The sequence below is a fragment of the Physeter macrocephalus genome, chromosome 3 (assembly GCF_002837175.3).
Source record: "Physeter macrocephalus isolate SW-GA chromosome 3, ASM283717v5, whole genome shotgun sequence".
NCBI lineage: Eukaryota > Metazoa > Chordata > Mammalia > Artiodactyla > Physeteridae > Physeter > Physeter macrocephalus.
Genome location: NC_041216.1, coordinates 5,856,431 through 5,875,402, shown reverse-complemented (window position 1 = coordinate 5,875,402; position 18,972 = coordinate 5,856,431). Strand labels below are relative to the sequence as shown.

Below are 18,972 nucleotides of genomic sequence, written 5' to 3'. Positions count from 1 at the left end.
GGGTTGATATATGTATATGTATAGCTGATTCACTTTGTTATAAAGCAGAAACTAACACACCATTGTAAAGCAATTATACTTCAATAAAGATGTTAAAAAAAAAAAAAAAAGCCCATCTCCCCTCTGGCTCCTTGTCCTTCTCTCAAAAGCCCCACCACCGATAGGATCTTGCACAGGTCTTTAGGTTCCCCAGGCAAGCGCACTCTCGCTCATTCATCCCTTTCCCTTCCCCAAGCCACACAGGACATGCTCCATAAACATCTGCTGAATTGAACTACTGACCAGGCATTCTCATGTCTCAGTGCCTAGCTTTGAAGCCAGTCACTGCCAGATTTATTCTAAAACAGTGTCCCACATGTACCACCCTCTCTGCTCAAATAATTAAGTCCCAATTCCCTAGCCTTGTATTCAAAGTCCTTCCAGGTCCTCTTCTGTCCCCAGGCCAAAAGCAGGCTCTGTCGAGGCCTACAGGGGACAGTAACCCCTTCCCTAACTGCAACACTGAATTCCCACTCGCCTGCCTTTGTTCTCTCTTTTTTCTCTCTACTGGAAATGCCTGGTTCCTTTCTTCTCTGCTTTTCTGAGTCTCTCTCTTCCATTCAAGCCTCACTACCTCTGATGCCCACCACTACCACTCCATATTTATGGGACAGCGCCCTTCTCTGAATTCTAATAATATTTAACCATGCCACTCAGCGTACATGGTTAATTATCCTCTCACACACATGTCCTGATTTTTCATCAAGACTAAAAACAAACCTCTTTGGTGCTGCAAGGTATAGATTTCAAAATGATCACTGACCAGGAAGGAGAACCAGGACCCCATGAATGCTATAATAAAGGAGTCTGCATGTCTCCGTCATAGAGCTTACGACAGCGGTGAGTGACAAGAGCAGAATTTCATTCTTAAGACGCTACAGCAGTTGATAACTTTGTAAGTAACAAGTGCAACTAACCATCCCTCCCTGTCTCCCCGCCCTACCAACCCCTGCTCCCATCTATGTTTTCTTACTTGGCCAATTCAAGCTTCTATTAAGTGTTCCTCCCTCAAGGACCTCTTCCCTGACCGATCCCTACCCCCTCCCCAAACTAGAAGAGTTACCCTTATTACACGTTCTCATAGAATCCTGTATTTCTTTAAAGCACGGAGATAATTTACATGATTATCTATTTGGAATCTAGGCACAGCAGTAGCTGGAAAGCAGGAGGCACTAAGCAGATATTTGTGGAGTTAAATGAATAAACGGCTACTCTCCAGCTGGACTGTAGGCTCCACGAGAGCAAGGACCACATCCGTCTTGTTCACTGCCAACAGCCTCAGGAACTAGCCTTGTGGAGAAGTAACTCAGATTTGTTGAGTGAAGGAATGGATGACTAAACGAACAAACAAGACCAAACCAACAGGACTTAGTGTTGAGGAAAGTAGTGGCAAGGACTATAAGTGACAAAGCAACAGAGTTTCAAGGAGGATGGTCAACCAGGTCAAATATAGCAGAGGTGACTGAGGAAGCATTTCTTGGACTCAGCCAATTCACAAGGTCAGAGCTGCCCCAGCAAGACTAGCTTCCCTGGAGGGGTAGCAGCAGAAGCCAGGACGTAACAGGCTGAGAAGTCAGGGAAAAGCGAGGAGCTAGAGACAATGAATATAACTACTCTTTCACGGAACTGCTGAGAAGAGAGAGGGGAAAGTTAGGAGAGAGGACAAAGAGTGGGGAAGGTATTTGTATTTAACCGGGGGACAGACAACTGTCAAAGCAAATGCTCCCCAAGAGTATGCTGAATAAACGCGCAACCTCACCCCGTCTGGAGGAAGGCAGTAAATGGAAGTCTCTATACTGTGTCTTTCAGAATCGTTTCTAAACAGCACCAAATTTCACAAAAAGGGAAAACTAAACCTCCTCAAACTGGATCAGAGGAGGAAGTTGCAAAAAACACGTTACACAGTGGAGGTGTTGCAACATTTGGTACATTTAAATACGATTAATTTTTTTTGAATGCATACATGCATGATAAACCTGATGTTCCAGGGATTATATTCTCCCAGGTGCTAGGGATAGAGAAAAAATGGCCTCTGCTCTCAAGGAGCTCAAAGTCAAGAGGCAATTCAAACAGACAAGAACAATATGGTATGAGAAGTTGTACGGATACTAGAATACAGAGAAAAACTTAGAAAAAAAAAAACTACAAAAAACTTAAACTTGGGGATGACTAAGAAAAGCTTCTCAAAGGAGGTGATAACCAAGCTAAATTTAAAGAACTTGAGGGAGAGGTGACACATAATAAATTGGCATATCGAAATTAACTAAAGTATCTGTAATATGAACATAACGTCACCAAAGATTGCATTGGAAAACACGTTTCTCCAAGAGTTTCAGCACTGCATCACTTAAACGGCTGTGGATTACGAAGTTAAGGAGCTCAGAGACAGCACAGTTTGGGCTCACTGAGGCCGGACCAGGTCTCATGCTAGGAATGCGCAGGAGGCATGAGCTTTCTGAGAACTGATGTTGATTCATAAAGTGTTCTGAATAGTTCTAGAATACAGAAGTATTTAACAAGGATGACTGCCCTGTTAAGTCAACAGGATCAGAGGAGGAAAGGTGAATGAGATAGGCAAAAGTGAGAGAAACACTGGAACTCTAGGAGACAAAAGCTTAAAAAAATTCAGAAGAGAAAAAAAAGCTGGGTTTCTGCTGGAGGAAAAAGAAAGGAGTCCGAGAGAACTAGATCCTACACACACTAACGGCGCCATTCTCAATAAGGAAAGGGAGCCTCTGATTGTGAGCACCCAGCATCTGAACATTCTTATAAATAAATGATTGGCTTGGCTGTTACAGCTGTAGGAGCTGCCCTTTCCTTCCCATCACTAGGGACTTCCCATCCCTCTCCCCAGTACCAACTCTGTTTCCACACTGGCAGTGATCTCCTTTCTCCCACTCCATAATGTGCAACCAAAGAGCTCAAAGTAGAAATGGAAGAGCCCTGCAGTGACCTCCACTGCCCATCTCAGAGCTGAATTCACAGAGCTGCTCCCACACCTAAATCCTTTACCCTTACAGAACTAATGCCATCCTGTTGCCCCTCATTTCTCAGCCCTTTTCATAGCTAATGGGTTTCAGTGCCTGATTCTCCTCTCTGCCTTCGCAAAGGTGGTGTGTATGATAGAAAAGCACAAAGTCCTCAGTTCAAATCTCAGCTCCACCACTTGCCAGTTGTATGTTTCTAAGCCTCTGTTTTCTCATCTGTAAAATGAGAGCTAATAGTACCTATTTTATAAGATTGCTATGAAAATGCAAAACTACCAGAGTCCCTAACACAGTGCCTACTACACAGCAGGCACTCAACAGGATGCTAACCATCTAACCCTCTTGCCACTGTCACTGCCAGCATAACAGGAGTCCTCATTCTTTAGCTGTAAGAGTTCTCAGCTTATGAAGTAAGTAAGTCATGCGAATGTAATGTACAGCATAGTAACTATAGTTAATAATACCGTATTGTATATTTGAAAGTTGCTGAGAGAGTAGATCTTAAAAGTTCTCATCATGAGAAAAAAAGATTGTAACTATGCGTGGGGATGGATGGTAACTAGACTTACAGTGGTGATCATTTGGCAATATATACAATTACTGAATCATTACGTTATATAATGTTATATGTCAATTTTATCTCAATTGTAAAAAATTAAGAATAATATTTAAAAAGAGCCCCCCAGCTTTGCCTCGTGCCCCAACTGCCCACCATGGAGGTCACTTTCGGGGGCCTGCTGCCACGGAAGGCCGAGAAGTCCAGAGGAGCAGAGCATGAGCATGGAAGGTTACCTGTGGCAAGGGCTACACCTAGAACCCCTCCAGCGGGACTACCAACATGCTCCCCTTGTAAAACACGGTTCTAAATGGTGGGTCACATTCCATAGCTGTATTCATATGACAGTTCAGCAAATTAGGGGTCACTGGGTTCCAGGGAACCCAAACACAATTTATAACCCTGTTTTAGGAGAAAATGCTTCCCAAAGAGTTCCTAACAAAGACGATTTTAACCTTTTCTTTAACAGAATACCTCCTTCCATACTTCCTTCAAGAACTATGTAGGCCTACGAGGAAGAGAAAGTAAATGAACATTAACCAAACAACCACCATGCACCAGACACTATGCTAAATGTTTTATTTAACCCGTTATATGTTTATAAATGAATAAATCTCATTTCACCATCACAAAATGCAATGGGATATTTTCATTTCAATTTTACAAAAGAGGAAACAGAGCAGCTTACCCAAGGCCACACAGTATATACCAGAACAAAGACGGAACCTAGGTCTAAATTATCCCTGCGCACATCACAGAAGAAACAATTTTAAGAATAAGCTTGGGGGGCTTCCCTGGTGGCGCAGTGGTTGCGCGTCCGCCTGCCGATGCAGGGGAACCGGGTTCGCGCCCCGGTCTGGGAGGATCCCACCTGCCCTGGAGCGGCTGGGCCCGTGAGCCATGGCCGCTGGGCCTGCGCGTCCGGAGACTGTGCTCCGCAACGGGAGAGGCCACAACAGAGGGAGGCCCGCATACCACAAAAAAAAAAAAAAAAAAAAAGAATAAGCTTGGGGCTTCCCTGGTGGAGCAGTGGTTGGGAAACCACCTGCCAATGCAGGGGACACGGGTTCGAGCCCTGGTCCAGGAGGATCCCACATGCCGCGGAGCAACTAAGCCCGTGTGCCACAACTGCTGAGCCTGCGCTCTGGAGCCCACGAGCCACAACTACTGAAGCCTGTGTGCCTAGAGCCCGTGCTCTGCCACAAGAGAGGCCACCACAGTGAGAAGCCTGCGCACCGCAACAGAGGGTAGCCCCCGCTCGCTGCAACTAGAGAAAGCCTGCGCGCAGCAACGAAGGCCCAAGGCAGCCAAAAATAAATAAATTAAATAAATAAATTTAAATAAATAAAATAAAGGGCCCGTTTTCCAAAAAATAAAAAATAAAATAAATAAACTTGATTTAAATAAGAGAAAATCATTAACATTCGGATTCTTTCTCCAATGTCCTACCACAGCGAATTTTAGCAATACTCAACAGGTACAGCCTATGTAAAATGTAAATCCGAGAACTGTTATTCCTGCAGCATTATGCTGGAAAACTAGTATGAACATAAAACCACCGTTGCCCCTTTTCCAAGCCAGTGGGCCTCAGTGATGGAAATGCTGAATGCTGCACAGAGGTATGTGACACACATGCAGGCATGCAGGAGACAGGGCTCAAATGGCTTCGTCTGCTGGTAAACAGAAAACGCTTCCAGCCCTGGTTTCCCACCAAACCTCACACATACAGCCTCTAGCTGTCTCCCTTCTAGACTCCCCTAGAGTCCCTCAGGGCAGGGATTATTTGTTCTTCCTGGTAAATGACAAATGTAGATACTCAATAAGCAAAAGCTTGTGGAAAGAATGAATGGATCCTTAACACTAGCATTTCAAGCAGAAACAGTCTCTGTCCTAGTTCTGAAGGGCAATTCTGCGGGTATTCAGAAGGGAATCTGTAAAGGAATGTAATCACTGTGTGCAAAGACTAAAAGTGGGTGGGTCCCCTCTGCAGAGTCAGCAACAACCTGGTTTGTCTGAGTGGATCCTTCCACTGCCTGAGGGATTGATAATGAGGAATGAGATTGGAACTGGGTCTCCCAAGGTAAAGGGCACATTGCAAAAAGGATCTGAAACACTGGAGTCAAAATTTCCCCCTTATTTTTATACTTAAAATTTGTCACACTAAAAAAAAACAGACCCCTTGGAATGTCACTGACCAACGTAGCAAAGCAAGCAGCCTAATTCATAAAGCATCACTGTAACTGTGCTTCTTGGTAGAAAAAGCTATTCTCTCCCAATCAGTACACTGGAATACTCTGATGCATCATGAAGAGCATATTTGGTATGTGATTCCTGGGCTTCGTCACGCTTCTTGGCCAACCATGCAGCAGAAAAGTGCAAGATCAGTTGGTGGGGCAGGGGCGGGGGGGAACGTTATGTTCACCGATGTGGTTCAGACAGAGGTAGATGAACAGATAACCCAACAGTCCTAGAAAGGTATCAGGAAGGGCACAGACGCAAGAAAGTTTGGGAAACCATCGACTGCATGAACTGACTAAAGGAAATACAGCTCCTTAGAAATATAGCTGAGTAGAAAGGTTTTAAAAGAGCAACGCTTAAGAATGCCGATCCTGAACTTCCCTGGTGGCACAGTGGTTAAGAATCCTCCTGCCAAGGTAGAGGACACGGGTTTGATCCCTGGTCCGGAAAGATCCCACATGCCACGGAGCAACTAAGCCCACAAGCCACAACTACTGAAGCCTGAGTGCCACAACTACTGAAGCCCACACGCCTAGAGCCCGTGCTGCACAACAAGAAGCTACCACAATGAGAAGACCGCGCACTGCAATCAAGAGTAGCCCCCACTTGCCGCAACTAGAGAAAGCCCAAGCACAGCAACGAAGACCCAACGCAGCCAAAAATAAATTAATTTTTTAAAAAAAGAATGCTGATCCTCAGCAAAATGACAATGTTTTGATTTGAGAGTTTTCAAAGCTACCAAATCAACAGGCAGACAGCAGTAAAGTAGCAAGTTCGAGAATAAGACATGTGCGATTTGAATGGGAATGACCAGTGGCCTTGCAGAAGGAGAAGACAGCACCTGTAGCAAGGTTCTGGTTGGTTTATTTTTGCACAAGACAAGCACGAGGGAAAAAAAATGAAGTAATAGGTAAGCCAACCACACACTATAGGAAACAATGGAACAATCAAGGGTAAACAGGAAAATCAAGCTAAAATCTGACTCTGAAAATAAGCTGCTTCGGAAGCCAAGAAGACTAACTAGTTATCAAATGATCTGATTTCTCAAGAGTAACACCTGGGTGTAGAGATGGAGAAAAGACCAAGTTTTTTGTTTTTTGTTTTTTGTTTTTAAATCTGGGGGTGGGGGAATGTAAAGAAATCATGAAGAGTGTTATCAAATAGTCACAAACACTGGCCTCTCAGGCCAATTAAATGGATTTAAATGCCAAAAAATAAAATAAAATAACACCTCTGTTAAAACAAAAGCTACGGTTAAGATGGTGCTTCAGGAAGGCAAGTCTCCCGAATGCCTGGTCATTTCGCAAAATTTTCAAAGGCTGAAAGCCACTGCTGCTTCTCCCTCAATCCCCAACCAACCCTGCAACTAATGATTTCAAAAATAGTTTCTAGATTCTTCCGTGTAGGTCTCATGGATAGAATGGGAAAATGTGGTGAGAGGAAAGTAGAGTGAGCAAAATCCATGGTAGACTGAACAAGGTGCTTACAGTGCCCTTGACCTTGTCCTATTACATGATTATCAAGGATCAGAAGACATGAGTGGTAAACCAGGCTTCGTCCAAGTAGGACGAAGTGGGAGAAGTGACAGCTCATATCACTGACTGCATTATCATTCCTTCTCTACCCTCTCCTCCTTTTCTGCCTAGATCAGCATTTCCCAAAATGTGTTCCACAAAACACTGACCATGGAAATAAGGCCCGAAAAGTGGTTTCCCAAGTTCAAAATATTTGGCGAATTCTGCATGTCCTTCCTTCTTAGTTCTTATCAAAAGCTCTGGAGAAATCCCATACTAATAAGCAAATCTCTGTCTTGATTTAACTTTATGTTTCCCAAACATCTGCTCTTGAAACACTCTTACATAGTAATCACTAACTGAGGATGGCCCAACGTTTAGGCCCTAAGCCATGTTCAAATTTCCTCTGCTAAAAAAATGATCCAGTCCCCTTGACTTACTACCGCCTCATCACTCTTCTTCCTCCAACTACCCTATTAGAAAAAGAAAAAAAGTTGATGCTTCTTGCCTCCTGTTTCCTCACCACCCACTCACTTCTCCATCGCTTGACATCTGGCTTCAGCCTCCAGCGCTCTAGCGCAAGTCTTCCCATGGGGTGATCAACTGCACAAGCAGAAGAACTAATGGCTCCTCTTCAGCCCCTCAATCCCTCTGCAGGGTCACAAAGGAATACTCACACTTCTTAAATCTCTCTTCCCTCAGCTTCCACAGCACTGCGTTCCACCCATCCCTGGGACTATGGGAACTCTGGTTCCTCTTTCTCTTTCCAACCCTTAAATTCGCAGAACAATTCTTACTTCTCCCTTGGGTTATTTGCCCACAGTTTGAACTACTGCTCCTTCATGGATCCGCAATTCTAATCCCCAGCCACTTCCTCGACTTCAGGTCCACATTTCCAAAGGGCTTCTCAACTTGTTCACTTTTTCCTTTTCTCCAAGGACTATACATTCATTATACTCCAACCATCTCACCAATTTCCCCACCAAACATTCTCCTCTTCCTGCCTTCTTGATTCCTGTTATGGAATCACCATTCATGGAGGGCAAGGGGGACAGCAGAGTCGGCAGCTTTCTCCTCAGCATGCACAGAGCACTCTGAATGAGCCTCAAAGTACCTACCACAGTGGACTCGAACTACTTAACTCACTACTGAGATCTGAAGCTCCATCAGTCACCCACGTGGCCCCTGTGCTAAGAGACAGAAGAAACTCAACACCCTTGGAAAACGGATGAATCCTTTGAGTCAGACCCAATTCATGGCTCATTCTTCAAACTCCAATAATATACCAAGTTCTCTTATACGTCAACAAAAGCTCTGGATTCTTTCCACACCACCCTTCATCAGACTCAAAGGAAACCCCAAACCTAACCTGCAACTCTCTCCTAACCAGGCAATCAAGCTGCCACAGCTACCAGAGCAACCTTTCTAAAATACCACTCCAACCACGACACTCCTTGGCTCAGACCCCTTCAGTGTATTTCCAGAATACAGTCCGGATCCCTCTGCATGCTATCACTGCCTTCCATGTCTGAATCTCTGCTGTACTTCCATCCTTCTCTGCTACAACTTCCTATGTCCTAGACTAAGGGTAGTCAGTAGCCCACTGCCTGTTTTGTAAGTAAAATTTTATTGGAATACAGCTAACTGACATTTGGGGCCAGACAATTATTTATGTGTTGTAGGGAGCTGTCCCGCGCACTGTAGATGTTTTACAGACCTTTGGGCTCTACCCACTAGATTCCAGTAGCACTTCCCCAGTGCGACAACCAAAAATGTCTTCAGATATTGCCAAATGTGTCTCCTGGGGGACAAAACTACCCCCAGCTAAGAAACACCATTCTAGAGAGTTCCAAGTGCCAGCTAACAGTAGGATGTTGTTGCTAATAAAATACAGACCATATCACACTTGTAGTACAGTGTCCAGATGAAGAGATAAAAAGCCACACAGCATTCAGTACCAGTTGACTCACACTTGTGAGACTGTGTTCAATTACAAATTTTAAGGACTTTGGAAAACTGGAACTCATGCAATCAAAGGTGACCAGGCTGATGAGAAACTAGAGGAAAATGTCGTAAGAGGAACATTTAAGTAAATGGAGATGTCGAGCCTGCACAGGAAAAGATGTAGAGAAACCCATGATCTTCAATTACCTGAGGGGTTGTTGGGTGGGAGGAAGACTTAGCTTGCTGCTCAGAAAGGAAGCACTGGGGGCTTCCCTGGTGGCACGGTGGTTAAGAATCCGCCTGCTAATGCAGGGGACACAGGTTCGAGCCCTGGTCCGGGAAGGTTCCACATGCCGCGGAGCAGCTAAGCCTGTGCGCCACAACTACTGAGCCTGCGCTCTAGAGCCCGCGAGCCACAACTACTGAAGCCCGCGTGCCTAGAGCCCGTGCTCCACAACAAGAGAAGCCACCACAATGAGAAGCCCACACCGCAACGAAGAGTAGCCCCTGCTCGCTGCAACTAGAGAAAGCCTGTGTGCAACATGCACGCAGCAACAAAGACCCAACTCAGCCAAAAATAAAAATAAATTAATTAATTTTAAAAAAGAAAGCTAGCCTTTATTATCCATTAAACTTTCACTAATATAGTCCAGCAAATACTTCTCTCTCCAAAACAAGTCATTTTTACACAACTCAGAGATAAGCCAAAACCATTTATTTCCACATCAGAGACATGGATTTACCTCAGTGAAATGTCTATTTTATTTACGATCTGGGGAAGAAATTTGCAATTTAGTTTTCCCAGATTTCAACGCGGCCATACACACCAAAAGTTCCAGAAAGCAGTCACAACAAAAAACATGAAGCATATACAGTAAGGAAAGCCATTGTAGGTCCTAATTCCAGGGGCTCCTATACTCCCTGGCTGAAACTGCTGATAAGAGTTGTATAAGGACTTTCCCCAAAGCCAAACTGGGCCCTCACCCACTGCTTTACTTACTTCTTTACGTTTCGTTTCTGGACATTCCGACTGCAGTGTGAGGGTTGCACCTTCGATATTTCTTGGCATGGGCGTGGAACCAGGGTTTATTGTTAAATGAATCTGATCTGGTGAGATAATGTGTTGCACATAACCCTGGGACATTGCTTCATGATCTATTAGATGAAAGCCCTCTTCACCCCCTACTAGAAAAGGCAAGTGTTCTCCGCACTGTCCGTCGTCATCGTCGTCTTCCAAAGTGCCAGGATCCTGCTCGATAAGAACAGTTGTCCTATCATAAACAGTTCCAGATGAGGAAGGCACCAGTCCGTTCTTATCCACAAACCTGAGCATCTTGTCATCGGGGGTCAGCTCATCTTCCTCTACCTCAAAGTAGCTGATGCTGTCGTCTGGACTGTGTTCCCCCATGGTTCAGTCGTGCTCAGCCCAATTGTGAGAAATGGAAAGGTAGTGACCTGTCTGCAACAGAACAAAGCCAGAGTCAGAGCCATACCATAGGACCCAGGGACCTCCTCAGCAGTCACAGGGCCCTTTTTTCTTCTTCTTTCAAGAGCAGGACAAAGTAAATGAAAAACATCTTCCTTGGGAAATTTTTTAAGTTTAAAACCATCAAGTCATTTTGAAGGAACAACAATGTCTTTTTTAATAAATTGAAGTAATGGGAATTCCCTGGCGGTCCAGTGGTTAGGACTCTGCGCTTCCACTGTTGAGGGCCCAGGTTCAATCCCTGGTCGGGGAACTAAGATCCCGAAAGCCGCTTAGCGCGGCCAAAAAAAATTTTTAAATAAAAATGAAAATAAAAAATGGAAGTAATAAGTAGCAGCTTATAAGACCTTCCAAATATGCCTTACTGCCAAACACTGTGAAGGTCGGTCAAAACACTTAAGGGGAAATAGGGGCAAACTGTTTCAAAGCTGAGTTGCTATAAATCTTAAAGTAAGGGAACTCCACCTAAATATCCCCCAAATCAGACCGTGACACAGTAAGTCTATGCTGGAAGGAGTAGGGCTTTGGAGGCAGGGTCACCTACCCACAAATCCCAGCTTTACTACATACTACTTGGGTAACTTTCTGTGCCTCACTTTTCTCATATGTAAGGTGGAACTGGTAATTCCTGTTCTCAGGAAATTGTTATGCAGAGTAAAAGACATAATGTATGTTAAAGCACAATGTCTGACAACAGTAGAGGAATCAAGTGTGAATTTGTTCCCTCCTTCCGAGAACAGATGTTTCAGCTTCTGGGTAGTAGGGCTAATCCCTAATCAGGCATATCTAATGAAGATCACTTTATCTATTTATCTCCTAAAACAATCTGGTGTCCACTAGAAGCTACGCTTTATAGTGTGCTCTCTGCAATGAGGGAATGATGAGTCTTATTTTTGTTTCTACTGCCCCTAGCACAGTACACTGACACGAGGAGTTCAGGATATGTCAGTTAAATGAATGAAAGACCTGCAGATATACTCTCTTGGAAAGATAAACTCTCTTGGGAAAAATACCAAATTTGAAGTTTTCCTGTTCTGGAATAGTGATTCTTCTTCTACCTGTAAACACACAGGTTCTACAAACGCGGGTTTGGCAGACATAACAGAGAATTTAAAAATAATCACTTTTAGTTTTCAGTCTGGCTTTGCACTTTCTCTTTCTCCTCTGCTCCGGATTAGAAAGTGAACCTTTACTCGGTAGGGCGGCTAGACAGAGTGGTAGTTACCAGAGACAGGCCAAGGGATCTGAGCCGGGAGGAACCGGCCCGACCCCTTGCTCTGGCTTACGCAACCCGGTAGATGCACATTTCGCTGCATCTGAGAGGAGAGATAAGAGCACCGGGGGCCCCATTAGGCTGCCCCAGCACCACAGGCGGCAACGCGGAGACCAACTGTCCGGAACAAACAAGACCAGGAGGTCTGAGGGTGGCAAACGAGAAATACAAACGGAGCACCCCTGAGAGGAGGCTGGGAAAAGGAACCTGTCTGGGATAGTCCCCAGTCCAGGGCTACACGGAAAAACCCGAAGTCAGGCTGGGGGGCTCCAAGCCGGGCGAAGAGGGGCAGGGTCCGGATCTCCATGGAAACAGGGGAGGGGGGCTGGATACCCATCCCCATGGAAACGGAGGAGGGGTGGGGTCCCTATGGTGACCGGTCTGGGGTCCCTACTGGAAAATGCTTCGGGAGGGAACCTAAGTCCCGCGCCCCCCGGGAAGTCCCCAGCCCGGGCCGCGTCTGGTTTCGCCTTTTACCTCCGCGGCTCCCGGCAACGGCGGCGGCGGCGGCGGCAGCAGCTTCTCCCCTCCCCAGCGGCACCATGATTGCCCCCACCTTCCACGAACGTCACTTCCGCTTCCGCTTTCCGGAGGAAGGAGGAGATAGTGGCTCCGCCTCTCCCTGACGCTTCTGGTTGGTTTAGTCGGTGTGGGGGCTGAGCTCGAGCCTCCAATTGGCGAGCGGAAGGGGCGGGGCGGGGTGGGCACCGCGAAGACCTCGCGGGGCCACAAGTTCGTCCCGCGCGGGGCAGTACCCGCCTCGTCCTCCGCCTCGGGGGAGTTGCCTGCGGGGAGTCGGAGCTCGGCTCTCGAGGCACCAGACGCAAGGAAGAGTGGTCAGACCCCCGGCCACTAATCCAAAGTAGCCCCAGCCCGGCTTGCGCTCCCCTCACCTTAGCAGCCACAACCGCAGCGGGAAGGACCCCAGTTAGCCGCCGAATTCGAACCCGGACCGCAAGGGGGAAGCCTGGAAGGCTGTGACATTCCGGGTTTCTCCTTGTGGCCCCAGCTTCCCCTCCTCACCTAACAAAGTTAATATGGGCAGGAGGGTCCCAGAAAGGAAGATTGGACCCAAATGGCAGAAATGGGGAGTATTCCAAGCCTGGCCAGAGGACGCCACCACCTCTTCCCCCCTTCACAGCCTCGCTTAGGACACCCAACTCCCTTCTTCCTCACACCCCTGCCCAGGCTGTCTCTCCCGGCTTTTTCCCCTGCAGAGGACTATCGGCTTCCATGGAACTCGTGCCCGGGCCAGGCAACGCCACCTACTGGCCATTCTTTCTTTGACCGTTCACATTCTCATCCTACCGGCCGGTATCTCTAAATCACTTACACTGCCAAGGAGTAGTGGTGATCCAAGAAGCGATTTTGCATGTGCCTTTACTCTGCTCCTGACCTGTAAATATCTAGCTGTCAGAACCTCTTGGCAGCCGCTGCCATTTTCCCCATAAGCTACTTCTCTAGAATATTCAAAGTGGGACAACCCTCAGAAACTAGATCAGGGGTCAAGGGGTTGGGGCCATGCCTGTACTATCTCTTGCTTGAAAAAGGTAAATAGTGGCTGTTATCACCAGACTGCCAGGCAAATATCTCTCTGGCCCCTGACCAGATGCCCCAGTGCTTTTTCTTTTTTAATTTATTTTATTTATTTATTTGGCTGCATCAGGCCTTAGTTGCAGCGCATGGGATCTTTGTGACGAGTGGGCTCTTCGTTGCAGCGCGCAGGCTTCTCTCTAGTTGCGGCATGTGGGAGTTTAGTTCCCCGACTAGGGATTGAACCCACGTTCCCTGCGTTGGAAGGCGGATTCTTAACCACTGGACCACGAGGGACCACCCTGCCCCAGTACTTAAGCCACAAATGTCCAGCTGCTGAGAGCTGCCATTTCTTAAAAGATAAAAGCAACCAACCACTGTTAAAAATACATTTATCATTAAAATATATTACACATATAAGAGAGGGGATGCATTATATACAGTTTGGAGGATTTGTTGGCCCAGAAAATTCAATGTTTCACCAGAACACCAATTTCTTCAATATTTTCATTTTCAAGCCACTGCATTGCCCTCGGAGGCTGAGTGGCCAGCTCCAGAGTTGTTGAGCCATATCTGAGTGGGAAGGGGGGTAGGGTTTGCAATATGTGTACACACATGTCCTCAGACAGAGAGCTGGAAGCATCTGGAGTAGCTGTGGGCTCTTTATCCAGCAGCTTCCATTTGCATTCTTGCCGTCCAACTCATTCATCCTTCAGGACTCCAAAGTTTGTTCAAATATCTGATCATGGGGAGCCCGGCCCAAGCTACAGGGAAGGCACTATATGCCCTGGAGGCAGGCTGAGTGAGCACAAGAAGTACAGTCGTTTAAACATTAAAAAAAAAAATAGATCTATCTGTCAAATAACTAAATTTGAACGCTGAATGTCAGTTTTATTGTGGTGGATTTCCCCTCATGTCTTCACGACTCGCAGCAGCACTGAGTGTGCCAGTCATGGTGGGGAGGGCAGTCTGGGCTCAGGAAACAGGCAGCTGCCACTCTGGCATCCCAGTGGGCTCACGTGCTCTTAGGGCAGCTCTGGAGCTGAAACAGGTGGGGCTGGTAATTGGCTGCCTCAGGCAGAATAGGAGAGGAGATGGATAGGCTCAGGGTGAGTTGCAGAGGAACTGGTGAATAAATTCTTGAGCCTTCTTCTTCTCTGCCACTTCAAGCTTTTGGTGACCAGCTGGGTTTCGAAGCAGTAAGCTACCAAATATGCTAGCTGTATGAAAAACCCAGAAAACATATGATTCAGCAAAAGAAGTACTACTTATTCTCGTGTTCTTAGGAGTGGGGAGGGGTGCCCCAAAGCAGTATTTTCTGCTTTAAAATAACTATTCGAGGGTAAACTTCGCCCAGAGCTTGAGATTTTAGTTCTACTGCAGTGGACCTGGGACCTTCCTCAACCACATTTCTCTTAATGGGTCAGTTTGCAGAGATGCTTTCCACACACACTTGGCGGCTTACCTAGAATATTACCATCCAAATGATTTTTTGCTGAATTTTTCAGCAGTTCTTGCAAAAACGCCATCAAGTAGATGAAGACATTTCTGTGGCACGCAGGAAGGGTAGCAATGACCTGAAAGAGGGAGAACTGGGATTTGTCTTTTCGTTCATTCAATCATTTCTCAAGTGCCTGCTATATTCCAGGAACTGAGTACATGATCCGGGTACATGAGTAGCTAAGACTGTACACTGAAAACCTTGATCACTTGCCACAGGTGCCAAAACAGAAGCATAGATCAAGCGTTACATGAATTTAGAGGTCAAACTTCTAACTGCACGTTCTCAAAAGACTTAAGAGAACCGAAAACATTTTAGTTGCGTCTTGAATATAAGAGAAGATTGCACTTGCAGAGGTAAGGACTAGGGCATTAAGGGCAAAAAAGTGTAGAAAAAGGCAAGGTAAGGAAAACAGTGAGATAAGAAGAGAGAACACATCGTGAGAAGTCAATTTTGGCAGGAGCACTACTGTTTGAACAGGCCCGAAACTTGGAAGGGCTGATCAGGCTAGAATTCAATGAGTACTCTGGCTATCTGCATTTCAGAATCAGTTGGGAAGCCTGTACAAAATATATCCCAAAAGAGATTTTGAGGGACCTCCCTGGCAGTGCAGTGGTTAAGACTCGGCGCTTCCACTGCAGGGGGCACGGGTTCGATCCCTGGTCAGGGAACGAAGATCTCGCATGCCAAGTGGTGCAGCCAAAAAAAAAAAAAAAGAAGAAAAGAGAGATTTTTGACTTTTTGATTCAGTGGAGGTGGGGGGTAAGGCTCTGGATCATGTATTGTTAGCATGTTTTCGAGATTATTCTGCGATGGCAGGTTACATATGTGAATGACTAGACTAGATCATAAAAAGTCCCAAACATATGTTTAAGAAAATCCTTCATTGGCAATGGAGAGCATTTCTGACCAACAGCAACATGACAAGAGCTTTAGAACACAAAACCTAATGGCAGTAGGCAAAACAAATCAGCAGAGGGAGAGCATGAATGCAGGGTCCTGAACCAAGGAAAGTGGAACTAGAATGGAAGAAAGAAGACAAGTGACAGAGCAAGGGGACTGAGCGTGTGGGAGGTGAGGAGAGGGGGAGTCAGAAATGACTCAGGTTTCTGGGTTGAGTCACTGGAATTAAGGTGGTGCCATTAAAAGGAAAAGAGACATGAGGGGAAGAACGGGTTTAGGAAGGAAAGACTTGGAGTCGAGTTTCTAAGACACCGAATTTGGGGGATGGTGCCCACTTTGTTCCCTCGGGCCCCATGAGACCTGGGGCTACAACATGAACACGCTGATGCTCCATGCTTCCCCTCACCTGTTTACTTGCTGTGAGGTTGCCAGAACACTCCAAGCAGTTGTGGTAGACGCTGTAACAGATGACGGGCTCTGGCAGGCTCTCCAGGAAAAGCAGCAGGGCTTCGGCTATGGAGTGATTGCTAGCAGCTTTGGGCCCATCGTTAAGGAACAGGGGATGCCGCTGCCATGGTCATGGTTAGGAAGAGCCCCAGGTGCCAGCACGTGCCAGAGTGCTGCCTGCCCAGCCAGGCTCTCTGCTTGGAGCTAGGATGCTGGGCTGACATCTTGAAGGGGCCAAGCTGCCTGTCAGCTTCGCCGGGCCCTCCTGAATTCCTGCTATATTGGTTGCTTAAAGTTGTAAAGTCTTCTCTATACAAACTTTAAGTAAGAAAAACATAACAGCTGAGGACACAATATCTGATTTTGAGCCTTAAAATATCATCCTTTCCTTTTGCTCACCTCTCTTTCTCATATTCACACACACTTACACGCGTGCACGCATGAACATCTGAAGGATACAGAGGGTATCAATCATTCCAGTATCCAAACAGTCCCTGATATGCTCAAATTCCAACCTCAGGCCTGGCTGCTGAAACAGATCTTCCTGAAAAGGGGAAGAAAGTCACAAAATAATTCTATTTTCAGAAAAGCAGCAATGATTTCCTGACCTGGAAATATAATCACCAGCAGGGTGCAAAAGGGGGCAGCATGGTGAGGCCTTTGAATCACCCCAGTAGACAATGTGACGTAGGCTGATGTGGCTAATTCATCTTGCAGGCCTTCCCAGCCCTGCTCCCACAATAGGTCTTCAGCACAAGACATCTATTATAAGAGAATTCCCTGGCGGTCCAGTGGTTAGGACGACGCGTTTCCACTGCAGGGGGTGTGGGTTTGATCCCTGGTGATCCAACTGAAGGGAAAACTTTAAAGTAGCTACGTTTCCTGCAGTGTTATGGAGGTAGTGACCAGAAAGAGAAAAAACTGAAGAAAATAAATCACTTATAAGATGGAGAAGGTTAACAAGGCACCTCAGTGCTTTGAGAAAACGAGATTATGGCAATAAAGGTATTTCTATGAGTCCTAGGATCCCTTATATTTGTTTGTTTTATAAAACAACTTAATGTCCTATAACCGTGAACAATAACAATATTATATGTATTGCTCAAAAGTTACATCTGAAAGGAGCTCTGTAGAGAAGGTAGACTAGCGTAGTCCTTAAGAATGTGACTTTGGGCTTCCCCAGGTGGCACGCAATGGTTAAGAATCCGCCTGCCAATGCAGGGGACACGGGTTAGAGCCCTGGTCCGGGAAGATCCCACACGCAGCGGAGCAACTAAGCCCGTGCACCACAACTACTGAGCCTGCGCTCTACAGCCCACGAGCCACAACTACTGAAGGCTGTGCACCACAACTACTGAAGCCTATGCACCTAGAGCCCGTGCTTCACAACAAGAGAAGCCACCACCATGAGAAGCCCGCACACCGCAACAAAGAGTAGCCCCCGCTCGCCGCGACTAGAGAAAGCCCAAGCGCAGCAACGAAGACCCAACGCAGCCAAAAATAAATAAATAAGTAAATAAATGAAAAATAAAAATAAAAAAGAATGTGCCTTCTATAGACTCCCTGGGTTCAAATCCCAATCCTGCCCATCTGTTAGCTTTGGGACCCTGATCAAGTTACTTAACAGTTCTGGGAATCTGTTTCCTCATCTTAGTACTACTGTGAGAACTAAATGAGGTAGTGCTGTAAAACACTTAGAACAGTGTTTGGGACATTGTAACGCTCAATAAATCTGAGGGGAAAAGTGGAGAGAGAGTATCCTAAGAATGTATGTTGCTCCAAAGTGGCAGAGGTGTGGTAGATCAGAGTTTCTATTTATCTCCCTGGGACCCAGATAAATGAGTCAGTGAAACTGACCAATCTGATGTCAGAAAGCTTGCCCAACCCACTCTAGAAATCAGGCTTCCTGAGTCATGGCCCCGGGGGTTCCACTGGTCCCCTGCCTGTCTGGCTTGTTAACAAGTTAGCCGCCCCTCCCATTCCTAGAAGCTGGCAAGAGTTTCCACAAAGGAGAGCAGCCGGACATCCTGAGAAGGCTCCAGAGGGCTTTCCACCTGGGGGACCCCAGAGGACCGGGGAGGGAACATGCTGTGCTGGGAAGGCCCTGCTGTGTGAGGCTGCCTCCCCTGGGAGGAATCAAGTGCTGTATGTAATAGCGGGGCCTCACAGCGGTGTGGAAAGTGAACCTACTGACCTTCACTCCCCGGGGTTAGAACAGCTTGCCACAGGTTCTGCAGGGGAAAAGCTTTTTATGCCCTAAGTTCTCAGGGCTGATGCTCTTTCTCAAGGCAGCATGGCCTCTGCCAGGTGTGCCTGCTTCATCCACCTACCTGCTGGATGGCATTTCGGTACAGGTAATCAACCATCATCCAAAGCTCTTTGGGGATGTCCATGGGTCTTTCCAACTGGCTCCCATCATCTTCAGCCTGAAGTTGCATCAGAGTCTGAAAAGAAATAAAAAGCATGATCAGGGCTTCCCTGGTGGCGCAGTGGTTGAGAATCCACCTGCCGATGCAGGGGACACGGGTTCATGCCCCGGTCCGGGAAGATC

At 46.5% G+C, this 18,972-nt stretch overlaps 2 protein-coding genes across 3 annotated transcripts in view; both read right to left on the bottom strand.

The window, feature by feature from the left end:
- Positions 1-12,593, bottom strand: part of MTF1 (metal regulatory transcription factor 1) — a 37,720-nt gene extending 25,127 nt beyond the window's left edge. For both annotated transcript variants that reach the window (XM_007101533.3, XM_007101534.3), the window contains exons 1-2: positions 12,515-12,593; positions 10,279-10,737 (exon numbers count right to left, since the gene is read on the bottom strand). In XM_007101533.3, the coding sequence (XP_007101595.1) occupies positions 10,279-10,686 (408 nt within the window). In that variant the 5' untranslated portion in view covers positions 10,687-10,737; positions 12,515-12,593. The remainder of the gene's footprint in view (positions 1-10,278; positions 10,738-12,514) is intronic.
- Positions 12,594-13,974: 1,381 nt separating this feature from the next.
- The window catches only part of INPP5B (inositol polyphosphate-5-phosphatase B), a 45,210-nt gene continuing 40,212 nt past the window's right edge, over positions 13,975-18,972 (bottom strand). The window contains 5 exon segments of the mRNA XM_007101532.4: positions 13,975-14,790; positions 15,036-15,147; positions 16,381-16,508; positions 16,881-16,965; positions 18,752-18,865. Coding sequence (XP_007101594.2) covers positions 14,675-14,790; positions 15,036-15,147; positions 16,381-16,508; positions 16,881-16,965; positions 18,752-18,865 — 555 coding nt within the window. The 3' untranslated portion in view covers positions 13,975-14,674.